The sequence below is a fragment of the Oncorhynchus mykiss genome, chromosome 17 (assembly GCF_057628025.1).
Source record: "Oncorhynchus mykiss isolate SJ-2025 chromosome 17, ASM5762802v1, whole genome shotgun sequence".
Taxonomy (NCBI): Eukaryota; Metazoa; Chordata; class Actinopteri; order Salmoniformes; family Salmonidae; genus Oncorhynchus; species Oncorhynchus mykiss.
In genome coordinates, this window is record NC_143038.1 from 38,488,870 (window position 1) to 38,515,363 (window position 26,494).

At 42.0% G+C, this 26,494-nt stretch overlaps 1 protein-coding gene across 41 annotated transcripts in view; it reads right to left on the bottom strand.

Moving 5' to 3' along the window:
* celf4 (CUGBP, Elav-like family member 4) overlaps nt 1-25,585 on the bottom strand; it is a 101,938-nt gene extending 76,353 nt beyond the window's left edge. For 16 of the 41 annotated variants that reach the window (XM_036950200.2, XM_036950197.2, XM_090205514.1 and 13 more), the window contains exon 1: nt 24,890-25,521. In XM_036950200.2, coding sequence (XP_036806095.1) covers nt 24,890-25,127 — 238 coding nt within the window. In that variant the 5' untranslated portion in view covers nt 25,128-25,521. Of the gene's footprint in view, nt 1-24,889 lie in introns of all 41 variants that reach the window. The other 25 variants (XM_090205518.1, XM_036950196.2, XM_090205517.1 and 22 more) reach the window with 4 other exon arrangements.
* Nucleotides 25,586-26,494: the final 909 nt, after the last annotated feature.

The window sequence follows — 26,494 nt, forward strand, 5'->3', positions numbered from 1 at the left end:
AAACCAACCTAATCAAACCATGTCTTGCCATGTCTGACAAACTTTGGAGGGAACTATTCCTTTAACGTTAATGAGGAAGCCCTTGGCTCTGTGTGTGAAAAGTCTGTGTCCATATATTCTTCTAATAGTCCTTACCACCTTTCCTTCAAGACCACTGGCAGGTGAATGGACTGGATAGGTTTCCACCTTATCACGTTCACCCGTCATGTGCGTTCAGATCTGTGCTCATGGAGGGAATGAGATGAGGAAAGGGGACTATCTTAGAGTATGGGGACACAGAGTCAAGGTCTCCGGAAACATTTCCATGCAGGTTCTACCCTCATATCATTTAAAAAATATGTAATTGAATGCAGTAAACCCTTGATTAAATAAGAAGGCACTTTCAAGACCGCAATATGAGTTGGGAGAATAGTACGCAAAAAGAAAATCTTCAATTACTGTGCAGAGACCACGTCAGGGCTTTTTTGTTCCGTAAAATAGGCCTTAAAAATTCAGGAGCTGTTTCATGGACTAATGAATTCTCGTCTTGAGTGTGATATTATTCTAGCCGAGTGAAATAGAACTGAGTGCCAACATACATAAAAGGGACGGTATGCATTCATAATGGCGTGTATTACCCCAGACCTCCTTTACCATACCGATCCCACAGTGCTAACACAAGGTAGAGACAGAGAGAAAGAGAAAGAGAGAGAGAGAAAGAGAGAGAGAATGAAAGTAAACACACACCTGTGCAATCTCTAACTACTTGACATGTATTTGAGTCGCTGAAGAATTAGAAAGTAACATTCCCACCCACATGAAAGAATACTACAGTACTTCGAATTATATAGTAAACTGTAGTATACTGTAGTATATTGTAGAATACTATTCTACACACTGTAGTATCCCGCGATCATGTCTAGTACTTACTATAGAATGTTGTAGTATACTGTAGAATACTATAGTGAATACTACAGTATTATCTGCAAAAAAAGCACTGTAGTAAATACTACAGTAATGTCCTCAAAAACACTACAGTTTTTAAACTATAGTAAATACTACAATACTATTCAATTTGCATACTCCCTGTCCATTCCCCTCCCCCTATATCACAATTTGTGCCACCCATAAGTGAGAAAAAGACATGCCAAGTATAGAACATATATTGTGTTCCTCAAATCAAATCAAATGTTATTGGTCACATACACATATTAGCAGATGTTATAAAAAAGAGCAGAAACTATCCATTCAGACCCCAGTCCTACCTACCTACAGGTTATGGGAAATGTGCTCTTTTAGTATTTCTCCAGTAAGTTTCCTGAAAGAAAAGGCCTCCACTTCAAAGATAATAAAATGAAAACACTATAGTAAATACTACAGTAACGTCCGCAAAAACACTACAGTAAATACTACAGTACACTACAGTCTGCATAAACACTACTGTAAATACTACAGCATACTAGAGTCAGCAAAAACACTACAGTAAATACTACAGCACACTACAGTCTGCACAAACACTACTGTAAATACTACAGCATACTAGAGTCAGCAAAAACACTACAGTAAATACTACAGTATAATACAGTCTGCAAAAACACTAAACTAATTACTATAGTACATACTACAGTTTTCTTTTACTACATTATTTATACTAGAGTTAACTGTAAATACTACAGTAAATACTACAGTATTCTCTGTAGTGTTTTTGTGGACTTTAGTCTGCAAACACACTACAGTGAATACTACAGTAAAGTCTGCAAAAGCACTGCAGTGAATACTATAATATTTATAGTAAATATACTGTAGTATTTTGTCATTATGAGCACAAATTCATCACAATACACTTACAGGTGCTTGGCGAAAAAACTCAAGCAAACCTAAAATAACAACATAGTGTCTTACATTTTCTTTATAGTAATAGTGACAACCTTTCAATCCCAAATGGATCTTGGTCGGGACAAAACCTTTAAAGGTATAAAGTATAACAAAAAGGATCATTAAAACAACACAACACTGTGTGTGCATTGTGGAAGTCAGCAAATGCACCACGTTCCACTGTAAGCCTGTGTCTCAAATCTCACCCTATTCCCTATACAGTGCACTGCTTTTGACCAGAGCCCTATGAGACCTGGTCAAAAGTAGGACCCTCTACAGGGAACAGGGTGCCATTTGGGAGGCAGCCTGAACTCTCGCTAATCGATTGGCAGATGAGGAAAAAGGGCCGGCTTTAATGTGTTGCATGTGAAGGATTTACTGGAGAGCAGAGCCACTGAATCAATGGAGTAGAAAATGCATCATTAGGACAGTGTTGTTGTCATCGTCCACCTCTCTACGCGCTCCCCAGAGAGATGGGGACTGTACACCCACACGCTTGAGCACACATGCAGGCCCGCACGCAGTTGAGAATTCTCTGCTTCATTCACACTTGTAAACGTGCGCGCGTGCGCGCACACACACACACACACACACACACACACACACACACACACACACACACACACACACACACACACACACACACACACACACACACACACACACACACACACACACACGCACACACACGCACACACACTCCAATACACACATGCACAAGTATAGCAGAAATGAGACACATACCAGAATATACGGTATACACACACACACACACACACACACACACACACACACACACACACACACACACACACACACTTTATTTGTATTATCCTTTAACAATACTAAACAGCAGTTTGCATTTATACCACTCAGACCGATTCCACACTGTCATTATGTTCTGTAAATTCTCTTATTACTATTAATAATGAAGTTGATCAATTTAACCTGGTCCCTTTGATTGGTCCCTTGTTTACAACAGTTGTGGGTTGTTGCTCCCTAGGCAACAGATTTGGTGCAAATAAATATTCCTAATGTTGTAGTGTAATCCTTTCTATCTCAAAGGCCTTTCACAAAAGAGGAGAAAACCAACCCCCCCAAAAAAGAGTAAATTGTCGTGTCAAAATCACCTTGGGGTGGTTGACAAAATCAGGAGCAAGGGTCTGACTCTGAGACACGGGGTTTAGTCTGCCCTCCCATTACAACACTTTCAGCCCTAAACACCATCATTAATATTCCTCTCCTCTCATTCCCCCTTTCCTGTCCTATTATCCCGCCTCGGCGGAGGGAAGGCGGCTGAGAGACGCGGTGTCCTGTCCTATCCCGTCCTCCACAGGGGAGACGAGATGAGGGGACATTACAAACAGGGACGACTGGAGGTGGGGGGGGGGAGGAAACATGAATCATTACAGTTCCTGTTGCGTCCCAGGGAAGGGAAGAAAAGGACGTTCCTCTTGGGCCGATTGATTCCAGAGAGTTAATTGGCTTTATTAGCCAAGACGTTGGGCCCGCGAGGGGCTTCTGTTCTACGCCCAGAGCCCCCCCCCCCCCCCCTTCCAATCCAATTCCTGCGAAGGAGAAACCCTGCGTAATTGTTTTCCCTCCATCTTCCGTGTCATTGTCAGATGGGTCCTGCGGGATTATTAGCAACCCCAGGTCCCTCAATAATTCATCCTAAACTATTTATACACAGATGGAGAGTCCTCTAAAGTCTCCCCCAGTGAGCTTATCTGCCTTTCAGACAGAGTGACTGGGGGAAGAGGAGAGAGAAAGAGATTTGGAAAAACAAGAGGGGGAGAAATTTAAAGAGTGAAAGAAAGGGAGACAAGGGGCAGACTGAGCCGGAGAGAGGGATGGGTAGTGGCAGTAAGAGACAGAGGCACAGAGGAGGGAGATGGTGCGTGTGATTCTGTGCAAGAGAGCGAGAGAGAGGGAGAAAAGTGTGCGCCTGTCTTTGGTAGAGGGAGGCACAATGACCCTGTTTCATGGTGTGCTTTCAGCTTCAAGGTGAAGCCGCTCTTTCTCCCCCGCTTTGCCAAAGTGAACAAAAGCACCATCCGGGGAATAGCAGCCTCCCCCACACAACCCTCATTAATGACGTTTAATCTGGCCCTTTTTTCCCCTCCATTTAACGCAATTAAGATGTTTGCGAAGCTAGCGTAGAGCGCCAATCGCTGAAGGAAGGGCGCATGAAAGATGCACAGGGATTTCCATATTTTCCATCGACTCCATGCAAACACAAGTGGCAATGGATAGGATCAACAAACACACCACTGACTCATTCCACCATTCCTTCATAAACACGTAATCATATGATAACATAAGATATTAGCATATTAGCATTAGCGCATTAAGAGGCTTTTTTTTATCCTAAATAGGGAGCAGTGCAGTTTGAGAAAAAGGCTGTATAACTTGTTTTTAATTGCCTAGTCGCAGATACCTGGGTTTTCCTCCCGCCCCGCCTCGGTGGGGAGACATTTTGTTGTCGTCCAACTAATGAGGCTTTTGGCGAAGGCAGTTGATTTTCAAAGTCCTTTTTATCGGCTCTGGAGCTACAGATAATTTTAAATATTTAGCCATTTGGCAGACGCTTTTATCCGGCTCACTTAGAAAGCTGCAACTCCCTCTTGAACAAATTGGGACATTGAAATGCAGATTGGAACAGAGTTTTCACATTTTGCATTGGAGGCAAATGAGGGGGGAATGAACAAATGGAACTCTGGGAAAGGCCTTGTTTGGAAGATCAAAACACTGGTCAGCTCAGATGTCTGATCCTTTGCAATATCGTAGACCATGAATATACAACATGACTTTACCATAGAGCAGACATCTGGGCTGGTCGAAAGTGTAACAAGTGACTTAAAATGTATGTACTGCGGTATAGATTTCTTTTTTTTTACTGGCAAATAAAAGCAATCAATCAATTGCATTTAATACTGTTTAGTACTGTGCAAGGTAATGTTACATCTGACCCTTTCATTTGGATCTGTTTTGCTATTTTAATCGCAAGCAGGTCTCAGTCAGATCAGTGCTCAGTGGCAAACTCTGTCCAGAATGTACTGATGGAGGATTCTCACAGTCGGGCCAATATCAATCTATACCAGCCTCTGCTCTTTGCCAGGGAGGATGGGGTCCTCTACTATTACTTAGCCGTTGCTGACACACACACACACACACACACACACACACACACACACACACACACACACACACACACACACACACACACACACACACACACACATACACAATGTCTCCCTCTTTCCTCTCTCTTTTTCTCTCTCCAGAAACCTATGGAAGTACACCAAATGCTGTGTTTGTGCTGCCAGGTCACCTATGATACAAGTCAGTATTTGAAGTCCATCCATGTCTGAGGATGTCAGGAGATGACGTGGAAACCGGCCACTAGGGGCAACAGTGAGCCCTGTTACCTTCAAGTAGGTTGGTAAAATCTAAGCATCTTTCTCTGATTCCAAAGGTTGCAAGTTCGCATCCAGCAATATAATGTTTTATTTGTATTTATGTTTTTGCCTATCCCAAATCTTTACCTTTCTTAGGGATAGCCCCCTTTTTAAAAATGTTCACCTAAAATGACATACCCAAATCTAACTGCGTGTAGCTCAGGTCCAGACTCAAGGATATGCATATTCTTGGTACCATTTTAAAGGAAACACTTTGAAGTTTGTGGAAATGTGAATTAAATGTAGGAGAATATAATTAACACAATAGATCTGGTAGAAGAAAATACAAAAAAAAAAAAAAACTTTTTTTCTTATTTTTTTCTGCCACCATCTTTGAAATGCAACAGAAAGGTCCCACTTCTAGCCATATCTCTGGTTGTAATTGCAATGGTGTCCACAAGATGGCAGCAGTGTATGTGCAAAGTTTCAGACAGATGACGTGAAGTATGAGCAAACCACATGACATCTAGTGTGAAGTCACCCAGGTACATTTGGGAAGATCGTGGAGACATTTGCATTCATGTTACATTGTCTGCAGGAATATCGTCAAATCTGTATACTTGGACTTTGATTTAGCTTTTCCAGTATTAGTAGCCATATTATAAGTTAAAAATTTGCAAAACAACCAGATTTCAAAACTTCATAACTCTGAATATTCTTATAATATTTGTCCAAAAGGAAAAGGCATACGGTCGCACAACGTTAGCAGCTACATTTTGCGACAAATACAGGGTTTCCGGATACTCCAATGAAGCCCATCTCATTGGCTATCTAGCTAGCTTTGTTTTACCCTGATTGGTGCTTATTTGACAAAGTTAGAGTTGATCAAGTGAAGACTGCCCGCGTGCGTCATCGGCGTGCCATGAATGCGTCGCTCTTTGACCACATTTGGTGTCCTATAGGATATACTACACCCCTAATGATATAGTGAAGTCTGGTTACATTCTAGGATCTCTGAGGAATACATACAAACGTGATTTGACTGGTTGAAACAACGTTTAGGGGTAGATTTTCACAGATTCCTTTCTTTGCAAATTGAACGACTGGAAACACAAAATCGATCGTGCATGCTATATGGACCTTTTTAGGATATGAAAAATTATTTTATCTAACAAAACGACACTTCATGTTATCTCTGGGACCCTTTGGATGATAAATCAGAGCAATATTTCAGAATGGAAGTACACATTTCACCTTCAGTGTTGAATTTATCAGACCTATCTTGATGAAAAAAGTGTTTTGTTGTTAAGAGCTCTCCTCAAACAATAGCATGGCATTTTTCTCAGTAATAGCTACTGTAAATTGGACAGTGCAGTTATATTAACAAGAATTTAAGCTTACAGGCGATATAAGACACTTATATGTACCGAAATGAGTTCTTTCTCTAAAATCACGTCCGTGATTTACAACTGTCCTGTTGACGGGATGCCTATCCCTAACTTAACCAATTGGAATGAATGCCTAACCTTGAGAATTTGGAGATAATGCCTGAACTTAACTCTAACCTTAACAATTTGGAGTTAATGCCTAAACTTAACCTTAAACACTGAGAAACATGGATGAATGTCTAATTCTGCTGTGAGACTGTGAGAGCTGGTAGGACTGTGTCAGGGGACCGGGATGGGTTTGGATAAGATTCCCATCCTCTGTAGTGATAAAAGAATCTAGGCTCTGACTCGTAGAGAACCTATACGTAGGCCTAGGGAGAGACCTTAGAAGTCATTCAATTGCAAATCTGTAATCATTTGCTGAAGGATTTCTGTCCAAATAATTTCCAGACTGATTTGTTCATGGGGTTATGCTCTGAATGGCCAAGCAGAGAGCCAGCTGAGCTCACGAGCCACTGAGCCAAGTATTTGATTGCAATAGACACACACTCGCACAAATGCTAGACACACACACACACACACACACACACACACACACACACACACACACACACACACACACACACACACACACACACACACACACACACACACACACACACACACACACACACACACACACACAAAGCCATATGCTTACAGACAGATGTATACTAAGGCAGATCGTAATATTGATATATCATGTGACATTTGTGGTATTGATGTGTTAATTCATGTACACATATCATGTATATATTTTTGAACTACACTATACACAAAGTATACAAAACATCATGAACACCTGCTCTTTCCATGACATAGACTGACCAGCTGAATCCAGCTGAAAGCTATGATCCCTTATTGATGTCACTTGTTGAATCCACTTCCATCAGTGTAGATAAGGGTAGGAGACAGGTTAAAGAAGGATTTTTAAGCCTTGAGACATTTGAGACATGGATTGTGTATGTATGCCATTCAGAGGGTGAATGGGCAAGACAAAATAATTAAGTGCCTTTGAACGGGGTATGGTAGTAGCTGCCATACCCTGTTCAAAGAACTGCAACGCTGCTGGGTTTTTCACGCTCAACATCTTTATGCGTGTATTTTTATTTATTTTATGTACCTTTATTATCCAGATTAGTCTCAATGAGAAAAAATATAAAATCTATTTTTCAACAGGGGGGTGCAATTCAATATTAGGAAGGTGTTCCTAGTGTTTCATACACATCCCATTGCCTCGACAACTAAAATCCACATTTTTTAAAAGGAAGTGAACCTGCAGAAAATATATGGTGGTCGACGGCAATATGCAAACCCAATGTTCCATTTTATGCCTTTCCCGTACCCTAACCCTTAAGTTAACCTCTCTGAAACTATACATTACCTTAAACCCACCCCGTGTTCCTAAACCTAACCTTAACCCTAACCTTAATTTATTTACACCACTGTGTCTAAACTAAAAAAATATATGCCAGTCAAATGTCCACTTCCTTCTTTAAAACGCAGACAATATTAATAACTGATAAGAGTTCACATGAAGTGTAGCAGTGAAAAAAAGCAGTCACTTATATAGGCACAACAACAACAACATTAACACGTTGTCAAAAATGTCTGCCTACATCGGAAAGCGCTCACTTATTCACCCCTGGGGGCGACTTTTAAGCGGCGAGGCCTAATTCTGCTGCTATTGCAGGAAGGTCATTTTCTTTCCAGGGCCATGATGGCCACAGACTAGCGCTTAAATCTCACAAAACGCAACCTATAAATTACAACAAAGGACAGAGGGGTCAGAGCCTAGCATGGAATGGAGCCAGGAGCCATCAATCTGCAGGGAGTGGGACATCTGTCTCTGGGAGTCCCTCGTTCTCTATCTGCCCCACTCTCACTCTCTCAATCTCTGTCTCTCTCTCCCTCTCTGCCTCTCTCTCTCTCTGCCTCTCTCTCTGCCCCTCTCTCTCTGATTTACTCTCTCTCTCTGCCTCACTCTATCTCTGCCCCTGCCTCTCTGCCTCTCTCTCTGCCTCTGTCGCTCTGCCTCTCGCTCTGCCTTTCTCTCTGCCTCGCTCGCTGCCTCTCTCGCTCTGCCTTTGTCTCTCTGACTCTCTCTATCTCTGCCTCTCTGCCTTACTCTCTCTGTCTCTCTGCCTCTCACTCGCGCTGCCTCTCTATCTCTGCCTCTCTGTCTTCCCCTCTATCTGCCTCACTCTATCTCTGCCTCTGTCTCTCTGACTCTCTCTCTGCTTCTCTCTCTTCCCCTCTCTCTGCCTTACTCTCTCTCTGCCTCACTCGATCTCTGCCTCACTCGATCTCTGCCCCTGTCGCTCTGCCTCTCTCTCTCTGCCTTACCCTACTTCATCTTATCGCTTTCTTCACGCACTCTCTTTATTTCAGTCTTTATGTTTTTCTCCCCCTGCCCCTTACAAATGCACATCACAAGTTAGTATTTGGTTCATCGTAAGTTTGGTTGAGACTTAATCTTAGTAGTAACATCTCGTACACCCCCCCCCCCCCCCCCCAAAAAAATGCCCCCGAACACTCGAAAACTTCCAAATGACTTATTCATAGTCCTTTTTCCATTTTCTGAATCAGACTTTGTCTTGAATTATTAAGGAGATCTTTCCAAAAGCCTTAACCCCCCTCCCAACTCCCTTTTACAGGTATTACAAGTTCATCCAGAGAGCTAAATGCATATCTGACCTCACATAATGACACGTTTTACCTCTTTAGACTTTTGGATCAACAGCATATAGGGAGTTGACCAGTAACCAAAAGGTCACTGGTTCGAATATGTGCGAAGGTGAAACATCTGTTCATGTGCCCTTGAGCAAGACACTTAAACAGATTTGCTCCAGGGGCGCCGTACTACTATAGCTGACAGTGTAAAACAGCACATTTCACTACACTTTTCTGGTGTATGTGAGAATAAAACATGTAAAAAAACATAAAAAATGGTTATAGAATCAACAATGGAAAGTAACACTGGCTATAGTTCTAGAATCAACAGTATAGAGGTACACTGTAGCTAGCTCTAGGACCAACAACATAGTTACACTGTAGCTAGCTCTAGGACCAACAACATAGTTACACTGTAGCTAGCTCTAGGACCAACAACATAGTTACACCGTAGCTAGCTCTAGGACCAACAACATAGTTACACTGTAGCTAGCTCTAGGACCAACAACATAGTTACACCGTAGCTAGCTCTAGGACCAACAACATAGTTACACTGTAGCTAGCTCTAGGACCAACAACATAGTTACACTGTAGCTAGCTCTAGGACCAACAACATAGTTACACTGTAGCTAGCTCTAGGACCAACAACATAGTTACACTGTAGCTAGCTCTAGGACCAACAACATAGTTACACTGTAGCTAGCTCTAGGACCAACAACATAGTTACACTGTAGCTAGTTCTAGGACCAACAACATAGTTACACCGTAGCTAGCTCTAGGACCAACAACATAGTTACACTGTAGCTAGCTCTAGGACCAACAACATAGTTACACCGTAGCTAGCTCTAGGACCAACAACATAGTTACACTGTAGCTAGCTCTAGGACCAACAACAGAATCAACTGCAGTGAGTTACACTGTAGCTGATAGTTCTAGGATCAACAGCAGATCAACAGCAGTTCTAGGATCAACAGCAGATCAACAGCAGTTCAAGAATTAACAGCAGATCAACAGCAGTTCAAGGATCAACGGCAGATCAACAGCAGTTCTACGATCAACAGCAGATCAACAGCAGGTCAAGGATCAACAGCAAATCAACAGCAGTTCTAGGATCAACAGCAGACCAACAGCAGTTCTACAATCAGCAGCAGTTCTAGGATCAACAACAAATCAACAGCAGATCTAGGATCAACAGCAGATCAACAGCAGTTCTGGGATCAACAGTAGCTACTCCTATGGGCCTTGTTTCAATATTGATCTTAACCAGATCTTTTTCGTATCCACTAAAAGCTTTTGATCTATTTTGATTTATACCTGTGCAACTGTTTCTTGTCACCCATGCTTATAAGATCCTTGGCTTGCTCACTATGCACGATATGGAACTAATGTATCCTCATTTAATGGCTGCTTTTATTAACTTTCATTTGATTGATTTTCTGTTGTCCTAATATTGCTTTTATTGGATATGGTGTGATGAATCCCACAGGTTCCCGCGAAAACATCTCACGAGGGTTATCCTGATTTATGAAGAAGACAAAAGAAAAACAAATCTCCACCATTTCATGTTCCCAGGAATCTTTGACGTGCCATGATATCTGTTATTCCAAACAATAAATATACTATGATAAAAAAAAAAAACAATGTAGAAATGTATATGAAATTACGAAAGCATAAGACAGTGAACAACTGTGAGGCTCAATGCCGTCATGTCTTTGTCTGACTAGAGTACATGTTTCAAGCCCTCTTGGCTCTCTTCTGGATGCGAGTAACCTGATTTACTATTCCCATTCCTGCCATGTGATTCCATTCGGCCACCTAAACCTCAAGACAGCATGGAGGCAAATCTCACACACACACCCACACGTGCACACGCACACCCGCACACCCACACACACACACACGCACCCGCACCCGCACACGCACGCACGCACACACTACAGCATTAGAAATAAAGGCCTAATGGCTGAACACACACACAGTCTGCTAATAACCACTTTATTGTTATTAGCAACAAGCACTATAGTACAGGGCTATGTAATCACTGGACCTATAGACAAAGGAACGTGTACCTTGCTCTATAATTATATAGCATGGATGTGTACCCTGTAATTACACCTACACAGTATAGATGTGCGGTATGGCAATGAATGGCAGAGAGATTGCCTGCATTATGAACAAACAATAGAGAGGATTGTAATTCACTATCATTATGGTACAAAGCATGCAGCACCACAATATGGAGATAATTCTCATTCAGGAGACCTTTTGAGTCCTGTGTTGAATTCGCTCCTGTTCTCAGCCTGACCTACATGTTCCATTGATCTCTAAGAAGTTGAACTTCTAAATGTCAGTAGATGTGTGCATCAGACCTACAATGGAATATAAACCGAGCCAGAATGTTGCAAGGCTTTATCCTCCCTAACCCTCTAACTGGTCCTGTAGGATAAAGTTGGGGATGAGGGAGAATTGTGGTTGTTTTCGTTGGCTCAGTTGGTTGGAGAACGGTGCTTACCTCAACCGGAGTTTATGGTTTGATTCCTGAGTGGAAACCACACAAACAAATGCACGCACGCACACTGTTCACAGGGAGCAATAGCAGAATGTGAGGATTAGCATTTTCTGAGGGCAATATCGCTGTATAATCGAATAAAGAGGGGTGACTACACAACAACCCCAAAAAGTGAAATGTATTAATAAAAGCTGTATAAACAACAGAAAGTTTCCCATATTTTGAAAGTATTGCATTCTCTCACTCCGGAACAGAGGCTTTATCTGAAACCTCAGGGGAACAAGCAGATGGATCGAACAGAACCAAAGCGTCAGCCTCTTTAAACATTGAACATGGACCACAATAACACTTCCATGATGCAATTGCCTTGAAAACAGTAACTATTTAACCCTCTAAGGAGCCCTTGTCAAAACAGTGCTAGAGTACGCTTTCAGGCACTTAAAATCGCCATAGCAATAACATGGCAATAGCAAAAAAACATAAAAACAACTATCTTAATATGAGGAAGGAGGATGTTGTACTTCTGCCATTTTATTTATTAAGCCTCTTTTAGGGTAAACAACAGGTTAAGCTGATGAAAGTTTAAAGGCTGACCAAATTAAGCATAGCTTTGTGCTTCACATTTAGGATTGTGTATACAGTTAACATACATCTTTCAGGGAAATATTATATATACACATTTTTTTAAATTAGTTTGTCCCTGCATTTTTAAACCGTATTGTGCTGACGATTTCTTATTGAGGAAAAAAGGCCTTTAAGGCTGCGGGTATGGGTGTGTATAGAGGCGTGTCCAACCCACATGTGCCATCTTCAATTGGTAGTCAATGGGGTGATGTCCCCCTTAGCATTTACCATCTTGAACTAGGCTGAAGGCCCGTGGTTTGAAGGGAGCCTAGCGTTGTTCGCTACAATAGTATCTTTGTCTTAAGGGAAAGATCCCCATGCTATGTCTCGGCAACGTAAGTACGTTGTGAATTTCCTGTCGTCTCAACGTTGTGCCTATGTAAATCTGATGCATGTGTGCTATCTGGTTAAGAGTAGTTGTTTGTTTGCTAAAAAGAGTCATAGAAAGTATAGTTGTTCCAAAAAAGGTATAGTCCAGTACTGTCAGAAGGGTTGGAGGTGCCGGTCTTTCTTGACTAGCTGCTTGGGGAACTGCTTGTCAAGCATGGCCGAGTGAATGGGGAAAATATATGTTGAACATTTGTGAAATGATGACGGTAATAATTCAATCATTTTTCATTGTAATTCCATTGTGAACTCATGCAACATATCTTGACAGGCTATATTATATAATTTGACCACTTCAGAGCATTTTTTTTTTACAACAAAAATCCATATAAAGTGCAGTAATTTGTTAAATTAGAGGCATATGTGAACATTAAACCATTGTTCAAATACTATAAAACTGAGATAATGGGAAATGGAATGAGAGATGGCTAATCCTGATCGGTTGGAAGATTTGGCACAAGCTGCATTTCGCAGAGAGTGTGTTTTTAGAGACAGGTGTGACTTTTTTTCAGAAAGTACAGATTGGCTCATCAGATAGATTTTGTGAAACTATCATATAGGATTTTTGCTAGGATTTAAGACCTACTTTAGAAAGGCAAACACATGCCACTCCGGTGCATTTCCAAGTGCTCTCCAGCCTCAGGTTTCTCAGGCAACGGGCACTTTTCAGAGGGAGCTTACAGATCAAAATCTCATAGACCTCGATGAGCCGATGGTTTGGATGCAATCATCACCAAAACGAACGGTTGCACCATCCCAAAACAAGTTCAAGTACGTGAACAGAGAAGGCTTCCACCCACTTCATTTATGTGCAGGTGATAGGTCATGTGGTGCAAAAGACGCTGCTGAATGTGGTGGCCAAGGTGGAACGCACGAATCGTTCATTCGGCAGAACAGCAATGTTGGCCTATGCAAGCTGTTGAGGATGGATGGCTTATTGGGGAGTGTTGTCTACTCGTTTGAAGTATATTGGCCGTTGCTAAATAAACTTGATACGTCCTAATGGTCCTCTCTTTTGAAGCTTTGATTTGATTTTTACCGGTCAAGGCATAACTGAGCGAGACATATAAAACCTTTTTGTTATAGTCCATCTCTGACATGAGCGACTCTATTTCAGTCTTTGAATTGTGTCATTTTTTTGTTTGTTTAGCTCTTCTTGGTTACGCCACTGTATTTCATGGTACGGCATTGTATTTTACCCACAGGCTTTATTAAAGGGATGATTTTGAAATGCAAATACCCAAGGTTGTGCACAAGCCCTGAGGCTGAGAACAATTTATATTTATCAATGGTGATCTCCTAGCAGTGTGCGTATGATGATCGTAGGATTGTTTGATAAATCCCACTATGAATACAAACATTCTAAATTACGTTCCTAAGTAGTATTTTAGAATAGTTTCGACGCAATATTGACAAATGCGGCCCCTGGAATATTGACGCACACTATTCTTATATACAACCGTTGCTTGAATGTCCTTTTGAGATTACTTAACAAAGCCTGTAAGCAAATAGTACAAGAGGTATTTTATGTAGTTGTGTGTACGACCCAAGTGATTTCAGATAGAAATATGTGTTATAGATCTGCCATTCTCATTGAAGTCTGACAAGCAGTATCCCCGTTCCATGTGCAATATTTCTATGCTTCCCCTCTGTACATTTAGCTCCCCTAAGATTGCTGAGGTCAGCAGCTCCTCTGACCTAAGGGATGAGTCCCTTCCCTCCAGGTCAGCGTAGCAATAATCCCCTGGGCCTTACTGTGTGGATAAATTAACGACATCCTAATAAGTGCATATATGCGCGGAGTAGACCACATTTTGTCACATTAATGTCATATTGAAAATTCAGTTGTCAATCAAGCACCCTTAACATTAGAAGACTCAACATTTGCAGTGACAGATTAACACTAACAAACCGCAAGATGTTATGACTCGGTTACAACATGTTATGACTCGGTTACAACACGTTATGACTCGGTTACAACACGTTATGACTCGGTTACAACAAGTTATGACTCGGTTACAACACGTTATGACTCGGTTACAACACGTTATGACTCGGTTACAACACGTTATGACTCGGTTACAACACGTTATGACTCGGTTACAACATGTTATGACTCGGCTACAACATGTTATGACTCGGTTACAACATGTTATGACTCAGTTACAACATGTTATGACTCAGTTACAACATGTTATGACTCGGTTACAACACGTTATGACCCGGTTACAACACGTTATGACTCGGTTACAACACGTTATGACTCGGTTACAACACGTTATGACTCGGTTACAACACGTTATGACTCGGTTACAACACGTTATGACTCGGTTACAACACGTTATGACTCGGTTACAACACGTTATGACTCGGTTACAACACGTTATGACTCGGTTACAACACGTTATGACTCGGTTACAACATGTTATGACTCGGTTACAACACGTTATGACTCGGTTACAACACGTTATGACTCGGTTACAACACGTTATGACTCGGTTACAACACGTTATGACTCGGTTACAACACGTTATGACTCGGTTACAACACGTTATGACTCGGTTACAACATGTTATGACTCGGTTACAACATGTTATGACTCAGTTACAACATGTTATGACTCGGTTACAACACGTTATGCCTCGGTTACAACATGTTATGACCCGGTTACAACATGTTATGCCTCGGTTACAACATGTTATGACTCGGTTACAACATGTTATGACCCGGTTACAACATGTTATGCCTCGGTTACAACATGTTATGCCTCGGTTACAACATGTTATGACCCGGTTACAACATGTTATGCCTCGGTTACAACATGTTATGACTCGGTTACAACATGTTATGACCCGGTTACAACATATTTGTTACGGTGTTAAATCGTGTTCTGACAACGGTTCCACCAAAAGTAATGACAGGAATGAGGATACATGTAAAAGCAAGAGAGTATGATGAGAATCTGTTCTTGATGCACCATCAGTCAAACAATTTCTCTTCTGCTTTCACATTTCCCCCCATGTTATTAGCTATGTGGTGTGTGTGTGTGTGCGCAAAGTGACACTTCCTGTGTTTTACTGACACTTCCATATACCTGTACAGTGACTGTCAATCTCCTAAACTAATATGAGACTGCGTCCTCTGCCAGAACGTCCCCATTCCTTCATGATGATAAAGGTCACAGACTTGAATGTGTCCAATGAGGAGGTCACAATAGCAAGAGGTCTCTTCCCCCCTGACAGCAATCATAACTCCCGACCTGCAGTTAGCATGCTAATCATCTAGTCTTTGATCCCCTCACCATTTCCCTTCTCCCTCCCCCATTCCTCTCCTCCCTACATGACCATAGCTCACTGTAAGTAACTAGCTCTCTGGGCTAATGATCCCGGACAATCATAATGGACAACAGCATCCGAGGCACCTTGACAACTGTCCCCACTGACAGATTAGGCAAATTAGGCACGTCTCACGTTCTCCTCCCTATTTTTCGTCTTGAGGCTCGGATGTTTTTAGACACCAAGAGGTGTGCGTGGGGCGGTTGAGCTGGTGGGAGGATTTTGGCGACACGCGGCCTCGTCGGTGACACATGTTGCCCCTTTTCCCCAACAAAACGCTCAACATCGATCGCTGCACGTCGTCATAGAAACAGGGCACGATGTGGTGCCTGAGTGTGCATTCCGAACGGAGCTGAGTGGAGAATTCTGGGCAGGGAATGAGAGAGGGAAGGAGGGGTACACACACACCCCAAACCAACGACGTGAGGAGAAAAAACAGCCCACAGAGGGGATGATGCAACAAGAGTGAAATCCTGCGGCCAAAACGCTTGGTGCATTAACGCAGCCCGGTAGAAAAACACCCCCCCCCCCACCCCGCCTCTGTCTTGCTCTCTCTCTCTCTGTCTCTCTCTCGCTTTCTGTCTGTCTCTTTGTCTGTCTCTCTTTCCTTTTCCTTGTTGAAAGGCTACATTGGTTTCAGCGCCTCGCTGCCTGTCAGGAGGAACTTCCAATGCGGCAACCTGTAACACCTTCCCAGAGTGCCACAGGGTATTACATTTACGATACTGCAGTGCCTTTAGACATTATGTCCATTCACGAAGTTCCCAGTTTCAGCTAGTTTTCAAATCAGTCAGTATCCAGATTTGATGAATTCTTAATGAAAGAAGAGATTTTTTAATATTTCATGAGGATTTCCATTGCTTCTCTAAGAAGAAGGGTCCCTATGTGGACCAACAGGTCTAGAACTACGCTACCCGGGGCTGTTTCCCAGACCCAGATCAAACTGCCAATCAACACTCTGTACAGTGTACCACCCGCTCCATCCAATTAAGTTACAGCAGGTTAACTGTCCTCTCTTAACCCCCTAAAGTCAATGCTGCGCCTTATTATTAGCATAATTAGCATAATAAAACAATCCCCTTAATCTGTCTGTTTAAGCTAGATATATCTGTTGTTTTTGCTTGGGCTGTTTCGCAATCCACCGCATCTGCCCAATGTTGTCCTTCTGTGTCTGTGGTGGAAGGTGGCAGAGCTACAGTGGTTGTCAGATCAGGCGACCAGGAGACATCCCGAAAATCCCGGTCTTCTCACGAAAACCGTCCTAATAGTTGGATCTGGAAACTAATATGGAAAGCGGAGACTCTCACGAACACGATGGAAGTGAATGAATGGAAGTGAATAAGGCATTTTTTTTTGCCTTCTTATATCTCTCATACACTTCAAAACATACTTCATTTCGATTTAGTTTTTGGCTGTATGTTTTAGTAATGTTACCATATTGATGTTTGTGACATGTCTACTTTTATAGGCGACATTTGGGGATCATAGGGGATCTTGAAAGGCATATTTTTTTTTAGATAGGATTAATCACCGGTGATAATTTATCTACACCACCTGCCAGCCAGCCTGCCCAGTATCTAGGACAAAATAAGGTGAGTGCAGAAGCCCAACGGGAGCATCTCTGTCCGCCTTTCAATTGAATTGGTCAAAAAAACACCCGAAGATATCAATGTACCTATTCCTGGTGCATCTCTCACGTTCAAAGGACTCCTAGGAAAACCCCAAAGCAGAGCTTCCGAAGGCAACTCCGACAAGAGAGGACATTTTCGTTGATCTTTAACAATACATGCAATTACTCTGTTACTACATATGTACTACACTGTTATTACACCAAAACATCTGATGATAAAGGACACATGCATTGTTGACACTTGACAGTCATACATGCTAGGAGCGTCTCATTGACCCAAGGTGAATTACGAGGGCGACTGTCTCTGGCAGTCACCTGGTTGGTAGTGTACTTCCATATCTCCACCCTCCCTCCCATGCTGCATTGCAAAAAAAGAGAGAAAGTGGCCCGTCTTTGTGCCGGCGTCCCTCTCAGCATGCACGGCGGCAGCTGGTGACTGTTATAAATGGCCTCTATTAGTACGGCCCAGTCGCAGAGGGGAGAGAAATAAAATCATTGGGAGAATATAGGCCTAGTGTTGTCACCTCTGTGCCCGTTCCCTTCCTTCCTCAGCCTCCTCTATCCACCCCCTCCCTTTCAAGGGGCCGGCAATTTAAACACTAGATTGCTAGTGATACATGGGGTCATTATTGGGATGGTTATGGCAATTTTATTTCTTTATTTGTTTATTTGTCAGGGAGCATGTACAACATGCCATTGCACCAGATTTAGCTCATTTTCATCTGTAGTCGCTGGGCAGAAAACAAACATGAATACATCAATACAATGCTACAATATAACAGACTATTAAAATCTCTCTCTATCTATCTATACTGAACAAAAAATATAAACGCAACATGCATTCAATTGGGCCTAATCTGTGGATTTCACATGACTAGGAATACAAATATGCCTCGGTTGGTCACAGAGATATATATATATATATATATATATATATATATATATATATATATATATATATATATATATATATATATATATATATGACATGACTGGTTTGCCTTTAGCCACTTTTTTAGGTTATGCCTTGAAACTAGCAAAGGTACTGCACTCTCTCACAATGGTTGGCAGGGTGTTCATAATCCAGACGCTCTGACTGAAAAAGACGTCTAGTCAAATTTGGTGGACCTAAACTGAGTTGAGCAGACTCCTCTGGTTGAAGCTCTTGTTGTCCTGATATTGTCCTTGCAATACGTAACAAACTGCTTAAGAGGTGGTGGGGCAATGTCATGAGTGATCTTAAACAGCAGAGTGGTGTCGGCATAAGAAGCTCTTAAAGCTCAGTAGGTTGTATTTCTTAATGATTTTGTAGTGGGGACAGCTGTTTGATTTTTTTGTCCAGCACTTTCAGAGTTTCTTTACAGAGCTTTTGAAGTGGTTTCGTTGCTGTGATACTAGCTCGTGACCAGGTTGTGACACAGTACGAGAGAAGGGACAAAATCATTGAGTGCATGTACGACTTAGCAGCATCTGCCGACATTTGGCTCCTGAAAAATTAGACATTTACCAGGTTGCGTTCGACTGTTACATTTACTTCTTTTTTCTTTTTCGTTTTTTTCGAAGGACAGGTTAGAGTCACAATGGTATAGTAGAGTAGTATCCAAGGAATGTCAGACAATGGACAAAGTAGGAGGCTGTCTATCTAACTATTTTAACATGTCACTATAACATTAGTAATAGCATATTAATAGCATCTATAGGTGGTGTTAGTTCAGAGCTTTATTGGACAATCACACAAACTCACACTAATCTTTGTTAAAGGTATTTTCACATGTCCAAACCAGCCAAAATCATTTCATTTTAGAGTTTTTTCCAATAACAATGGTTTGTCCATCAGGTCAAATAAAGGGCAGTGTTGTGAAATAGGGGAGAAACCCTTCACAGCAGGAACATAAAGAGGAATAGAGCATATGGAGGAAAGGAGAAGTAGTAAAGGTATAGATACTCAACTTTTGACTACTTTATTTATAAGAATCTTTAGGGGAGTCAATCATTTTAATCCCTATTTTTTTGGGGGTGGGGGGGTGGGGGGAGGAATAATTGACTTGTTAAAACCCCCCTAAGGTCGATATCTGCGCCCCTGTGGAGATCTAATTTGCATAATTATAAAATCCCCATGAAAATGTGTCAGTTTAAGCTAGAGATATCTGGGGTTTTTTTTTTGCATTGGATGTATCCGCCTATGTAACTCCTCTGCATCTGCGGTGAAAGGTGACAGAGCTACAGTAGAGCTGTGTTAATCAGAGAATAAAACAACCTGAAAATCGGTCTTCACACAAAATCGCCTGTAGCATCTGAACGGTTTGGCCTAAAAACTATTAGGACCCCTCTATGGAAATATGAGACTCTCACGAACACGATGGTGTTCTCCGACCGCCGCAAGCATTTTGGGACTCGTCTGAAGTCGGTACAGCCAATCTGCCAACTTCTGTGTGTAGTGTCCGAACAGTTTGGGCTATACACTAATATACACGTACCTGTCAGCTGTTTTGCTCTAGGATGCCCGAAGGCCTCACAAGACTCGTCTGAAGGTCGCCCGGTGACAGTCCCCAAAAAATGTATGGAGTATATATGGACTCTTTAGAGACAAAAATAAGCGGTTAAATACACGTAACAAAATAAATAAATAAACTATCAAATGTGTCCCGATCTTCCTTAAATCTCTCAGATGTAGGATGGACACTTCAGAACAAACTTCCTGTATATGTTTTTTTTGTGGACTATTTGTTGTTCAATGTGTTTGTATGGGCTAATAGCAGTAAGGACAAATCATTTATTTCATCAAATAATGTTTTTCTTTTATTTTGTTACTTCAAGGGGTCTTAGAATTCAAATTAAACTAGCAAAATTATCCTTGGTATGGCCTTCTTAAAACAATTATATATCACTTGGTAGGTCACTTGGGTATCTGTACTTTACTTTACCATTTATATTTTTGACAACTTTTACTTCACTACATTCCTGAAGAAAATAATTTACTCCTTACATTTTCCCTGACACCCAAAAGTACTCGTTACATTTTGAATCCTTAGCAGGACAGGACAATGGTACAATTTACCTACTTATCAAGAGAACATCCCTGGTCATCCCTACTGCCTCTGATCTGGAAGACTCACTAAACACAAATGCTTTGTTTGTAAAGGATGTCTCAGTGTTGGAGTGTGCCCCTGGCTATCCATAAGTAAATAAAAAAACAGGAAAAGGGTGCTGTCTGGTTTGCTTAATATAAGAATTCTTACTGGGTGACTTTCACTTTTAGTTGAGTCATTTTCTTTTAAGGTATCTTTACTTTTACTCAAGTATGACAATTGGGTACTTTTTCCACCACTGCTAGGCAACAGGATATAAGATAAACAAAATAGCCGCAGCTTGCATGTGAGTGTGGGTGTGTAGGGTCCGTATAAACATATGTGCATATTATGTGTGAGTGAGCAAATGAGTGAGTGTTTATCTGTGTTGGAGTGACAGTGTGGTGAATGTGTAGGGCCCTGTGAGTGTACATAGAGACAATGTAAAATACTGTGCATAGAGACAATGTAAAATACTGAAATAAAAGGTCAATAAAGATACAAGGGAAACTCTGTCCATGTAGGTATTTTCTTAGCTATTTATCAGTCGTATTGCTTGGGGATAGAAGCTGTTCAAGAGCCTGTTGGTGTTAGACTTGATGAACCGGTACCTCTTGCCATGCGGCAGCAGAGAAAATAGTCTATGGTTTGGGTGGTTGGGGTATTTGACGATTTTCCAGGCCTTCTTTTGACACCGCCTGATATAGAGGTCCTGGATAGCAGGGAGCTCGGCCCCAGTGATGTACTGGGCTGTCTGCACAACTCTCTGTAGCGCCATGCGATCGAGGGCGGTGCTATTGCCATACGAAGCAGTGATGCTTCAATGGTGCAGCTGTAGGATCATTTCAGGATTTGAGGGCCCATGCCAAACTTTTTCAACCTCCTGAAGGTGAAGAGGCACTGTGGCACCTTCTTCACGACTGTTTGTGTGTGTCTGGACCATTTTAAGTCTTTAGTGAACTTGAAGCTGTATACCTGCTCCACTGCCGCCCCGTCGATGTGGATGAGGGCGTGCTCACCTCCCCGTTTCCTGTAGTCCACGATCAGCTCCTTGGTCTTGCTGACGTCGAGGGAGAGGTTGCTGCTCCAGCACCACACTGCCAAGTCACTGAACTCCTCCCTGTAGGCTGACTCATCGTCGCCGGTGATCAGGCCTACCATCGTCGTGTCGTCAGCGAACTTGATAGACACTCACTTAGTGAAGACTACAGGTCTGAATTCCAGCAAATTCACCAACCATGTTTCTGTCACTATAGAATACACTAATTGGTGGTAACTACAATTCAATCAAAGGGCAAGGCACACTGGGAAATACACAAATAAGGTTGAATAAATTCTCAAGTTGAATTATATTCAATCAACGTAAAATTAAAAGTTGAGCGAACATAGAATTCAACTTAAGAATGAATGTTGGTTCAGTTAATATGCTCAAAAAATGGGCACACTATAAATCGTATTGTAGCTGGATGTCTTGATATTTTAAGTTTAATCAACTTCCATGCTATTTTGTTGAGCAAACTAGAAATTGTATTTGCTGCTGGTTGCCTTGATTTTTTTTAGTTGAGTCAACACATTTCTTTTTTACAGTGTGGCAAAAGGCTGCAAATATTCTCAGACCCTATTGTTGTTCACTTTTCTTGCAGTTTTAATACCAATAAAAAGCCAAGAACATTCTTCAACCCTAAAGTTGTTTATAGATCAACATTGACCTTGTTTGATATACATCTATTGGATACATTTTGTACCACAATTGGAAAACGTTGCCATTCACACGTTTTGCCAGCTTGTAGATGTATCCAAAATAGGATGAAAACAATGACATGTTGTTAACCATGCTATGACACCGACTGTCTAGGGGGTAGGCCAGTACAGTCAAAATGCAAACCGCTACCTCTGTCAAGACAATGGTTACTTGACATGAGGTCATGACTGGACATCTTATAACACCTTCATATCTATGAGACTGTCACATATTATAAGCAGTCTATTAACATATTATAAAGGCTTATAACAAGTAACAAACATTATACCTGTTAGCTGTAAGTAAAAGGTTACCAAAATATTCTTTACTCAAGTTAATACATTCAGACATAACCTGACAGCAACTTCAAAGTAACAAACCCCCAACATTCGACAAACATCCTGTTTGCGGGGAGGTGTAGGGATATTGGTCTGGCTGGGAGAAGGAGTGTGTATATATAACGTCTTGGCCAACCAGCTAGCCAGTGAGAGGGCTAGCACCTCCAGCTAGTTAAAATATGAGAGCGGTGCTGCGGAGGGGGGCTCACTAATGAAAGGGGGGGGGGGCTGCCTGTGAGGCCAGGCCATATATCGCTGTGAGGAGACAGTTCCTAGAATCACCCGGCGTGGCCGCCCATAGTTCACGGGCCACGCATGATTAACCGTTAGACAGGGAATCGCTACTACAGCTGGGCTATTAATAAAATATATACCCTCCTCCCTTCCTCTCTCTCCTCCTTCTCCTCTTCACCCTTCACACTCTTCTCTTTGGTTCCCCCTTCCCCGGCAATCTCCTCCTCCCTCCTTCCTGCTTTATTTGTATTTCATCATCATGCAAAATGTCACGTTGTTAACAGAGGATCGGGGGTGGTCGGGGATTGGGGGATACTACCAGGATTGGAAAGCTGAAACACTAGCTCTGTTTGTACTTTAACATCCCCATGTGAAGTGAGCCTGTGGAGTCTGAAAATGCCCTCCAGGTGTTGCAGATCAATTGAACCCTTCAATCGAAGAACTATACATGTGCTTTTTCATTTTCAGATGATTACTGATTACTGATTTTGTTCACTGTAATGTCCAGTAATGTCCAGAATTGTCAACCCACATGGGATGTATTGTTCATGTTATCTATTGATAGTTTTTTTGTAATATCAATACTCTGGATCAACAACTTGATCATTAACATAATACCAAAGGGTTGACAAGCTCTCAAAGGGTATAGCATATCAATAGGTAGGATACGATCTCACACTTGCACACGCGAGCGAGCGCGCGCGCGTGACTAACACACGCACAGTCCTTCAGTCCTCTCTCTATGTATAAGCTGGTTGTTCAAACACCTGCCTCCAGAAACACAAAACATCTCCATGCATGATGCCAGGCACTAGACTAGAGCATAACATCAATGACATATGGTAGGTAGGCGGGTGGACCACATATAATTGATTTAGGTAGGGAATACAGTAGAATGCATTATGTAAAATCTCAAATATTGGTCACATTTGCTCAGAAAATCATACAGAAGCCCGCGCGCACATGCACGAGCTCGCACGCACGCGCACGCACACACACACACACACACACACACACACACACACACATACAATTCCCCTCCCTCCCTCTTTCCTATTGCAGGAAACTTGCCATCACGCGCAACAGAGTGCAAGGTGCCGTGGGCAATAAGCCACGGGCTCCACGGGTATATTCGAGAAATGTTTTAACATCGAAGCAGGGTGATTCTGCACTTGTGAATGAATGCACAATGACTATATGTGTGACTCGTTACTCTTAAGAAGTAGCATACACTTCGAAAGATACAAGAGAACGGCACTTGCTCTTAATATTGTTACATAATATTAGCTGTCGTGATTTGTGCCAGCGCTGTATGCCTGGATAACTCAGAACATTAATACATGGATATGTTAGTTGAAATGTCTCAATATTCATTACGGAATCCAGACTATAGCAATGGACTATTCCTTTTCCCATAACATGAAACCTGTCGAGAGTATACTACAATAGTAAATGACACAAAAAGACTACTATAAAAATACCAACTATTACTATGCAACAACCACACGTGTCCAATACGTGTCAGTCCTGTCTCCCGAACCAGGGGGAACAAGACTGCAAGCCATGGACAGACATTCGTGACAGGCAACGGCGACGGGAGCCGAGGAGAAAAGAGAATGAAGATGGGAATCCCGCTCTCTCTTTGACCGAGTAGTAGGCTCAACCCACCTTTGTGCATGCCCGTAAAGCGGTCCTTGAGCACGGTGAGCTCGTAGATCTTGCCGAACTCCTCAAAGAGCGGTCGGAGGTCCTTCTCGTCCAGGTTGCGTGGTATCTGCCCGATGAACAGTTTGATAGCGTCGTGGTCCTTCATAGGGATGGTGCCCCCGCAGCCCGCTGGACTGTGGCTTAATCCGTTCACCAGCCCGTTTGTGCCATCCACCTGTCCGTTCGTTAAAGTTGCCATCTTCGGACCGGCAATGAGTTGTGGTAACAGCGGCGGCAGCAGCAGCGCAATCTTGGTGGCCTTGTGTAGAAGCTTCCGAAGTATTGGTCAAAAATGTTATTCAAAAAAGCCTTGCTGGTCCTACTTCTAGTCCTACCAAGGCAAATATGTACATGGATAAGTATACATATGTATCATTGGGCTAAAACGAATATCAAAGGCTTGGAGCTGTCTGCTGGTCCCGGCGGAGGCGTGATTCCTTGTATTTATGTCCTAGTTAATAATTCATTCATTCATTTAGTAAAATAGATGAGAGGGATAGAGAGAGAGAGAGAGACCAAGAGCTTTCGCTTTCTATTTACACCTTTCGTTCCCCTAGTCCCTGCTTCTGGGTTCCCTTTTATTTTTTGCATTGAGAAGTCGGTATGGGTGTTCTCGGTTTAAACGAACGGGGCCAGCTCAAGAGCTGCAAGGACTGCGGGGAGGTATGGAACAAGGGGAACCACTATAACTCAATGTTTTTGTTACACAGCCTTTTCTCTACCCCTTCCCGTTGGTACGTTCCACCAAGAGAAAGGGGGTTTATAAATAAAGAAAAGAGTGAATTTGTACGGTTCTTTGTGCAATAGTCAACCAAGTGTAAATCACGCCACGTTTGCAGGGAAATAATAGGCATAATAATATTAACAACAATAATTATAATAGTATGATATTATATAAATATATATATATATATATATATATATATATATATATATATATATATATATATATATATACATCTAGTAAAAAGCATGAGCTGACGCACACCCCAATTCTTTTGAAGAGGTGTTGACTAACGAGAGTCGTACACACTCACTCTCTCTCTCTTGCTCTCTCATATATATACAGTATCTACCATATGTTCCTTTCAAAATATACCCCAATAGGCAACCAACACTGATTGATTGAAAACCATTTTGATTTGGAGTGAAAGGCCATTAAAGTGGTGTAGAACCATTCGAAGAATATTCACCTAAATACCGATAACAGGCGCTTGAACGCTTGAATAGCGGGTAGGTGGACAGTTCCTGGTGCTGAAATCCTCGAGCCGAGTTATAAGGCAACATCGGTGGCTAAAATATGTTTCAGGGAATGTTAGGATGTGTCAGTCGAAGAGATGTCGCACAGTATAGCCTATAGCTCGAGGAGGAATCTATTCTGTTCAGATTCTGATGTAGATCTATTTGAACAGAAGGAAGTCTGGGAGCACCGCCGAGCAGGATAGACGGGAACATCGGAAGGGGCAGCAAAGAGAGAGGGAAGGCTACAACATTCGAAACAGCTCCGGGATCCACTTACATGTGCCAATCTGATGCCATAGACTAAGTTCAATGCTGGGATATATC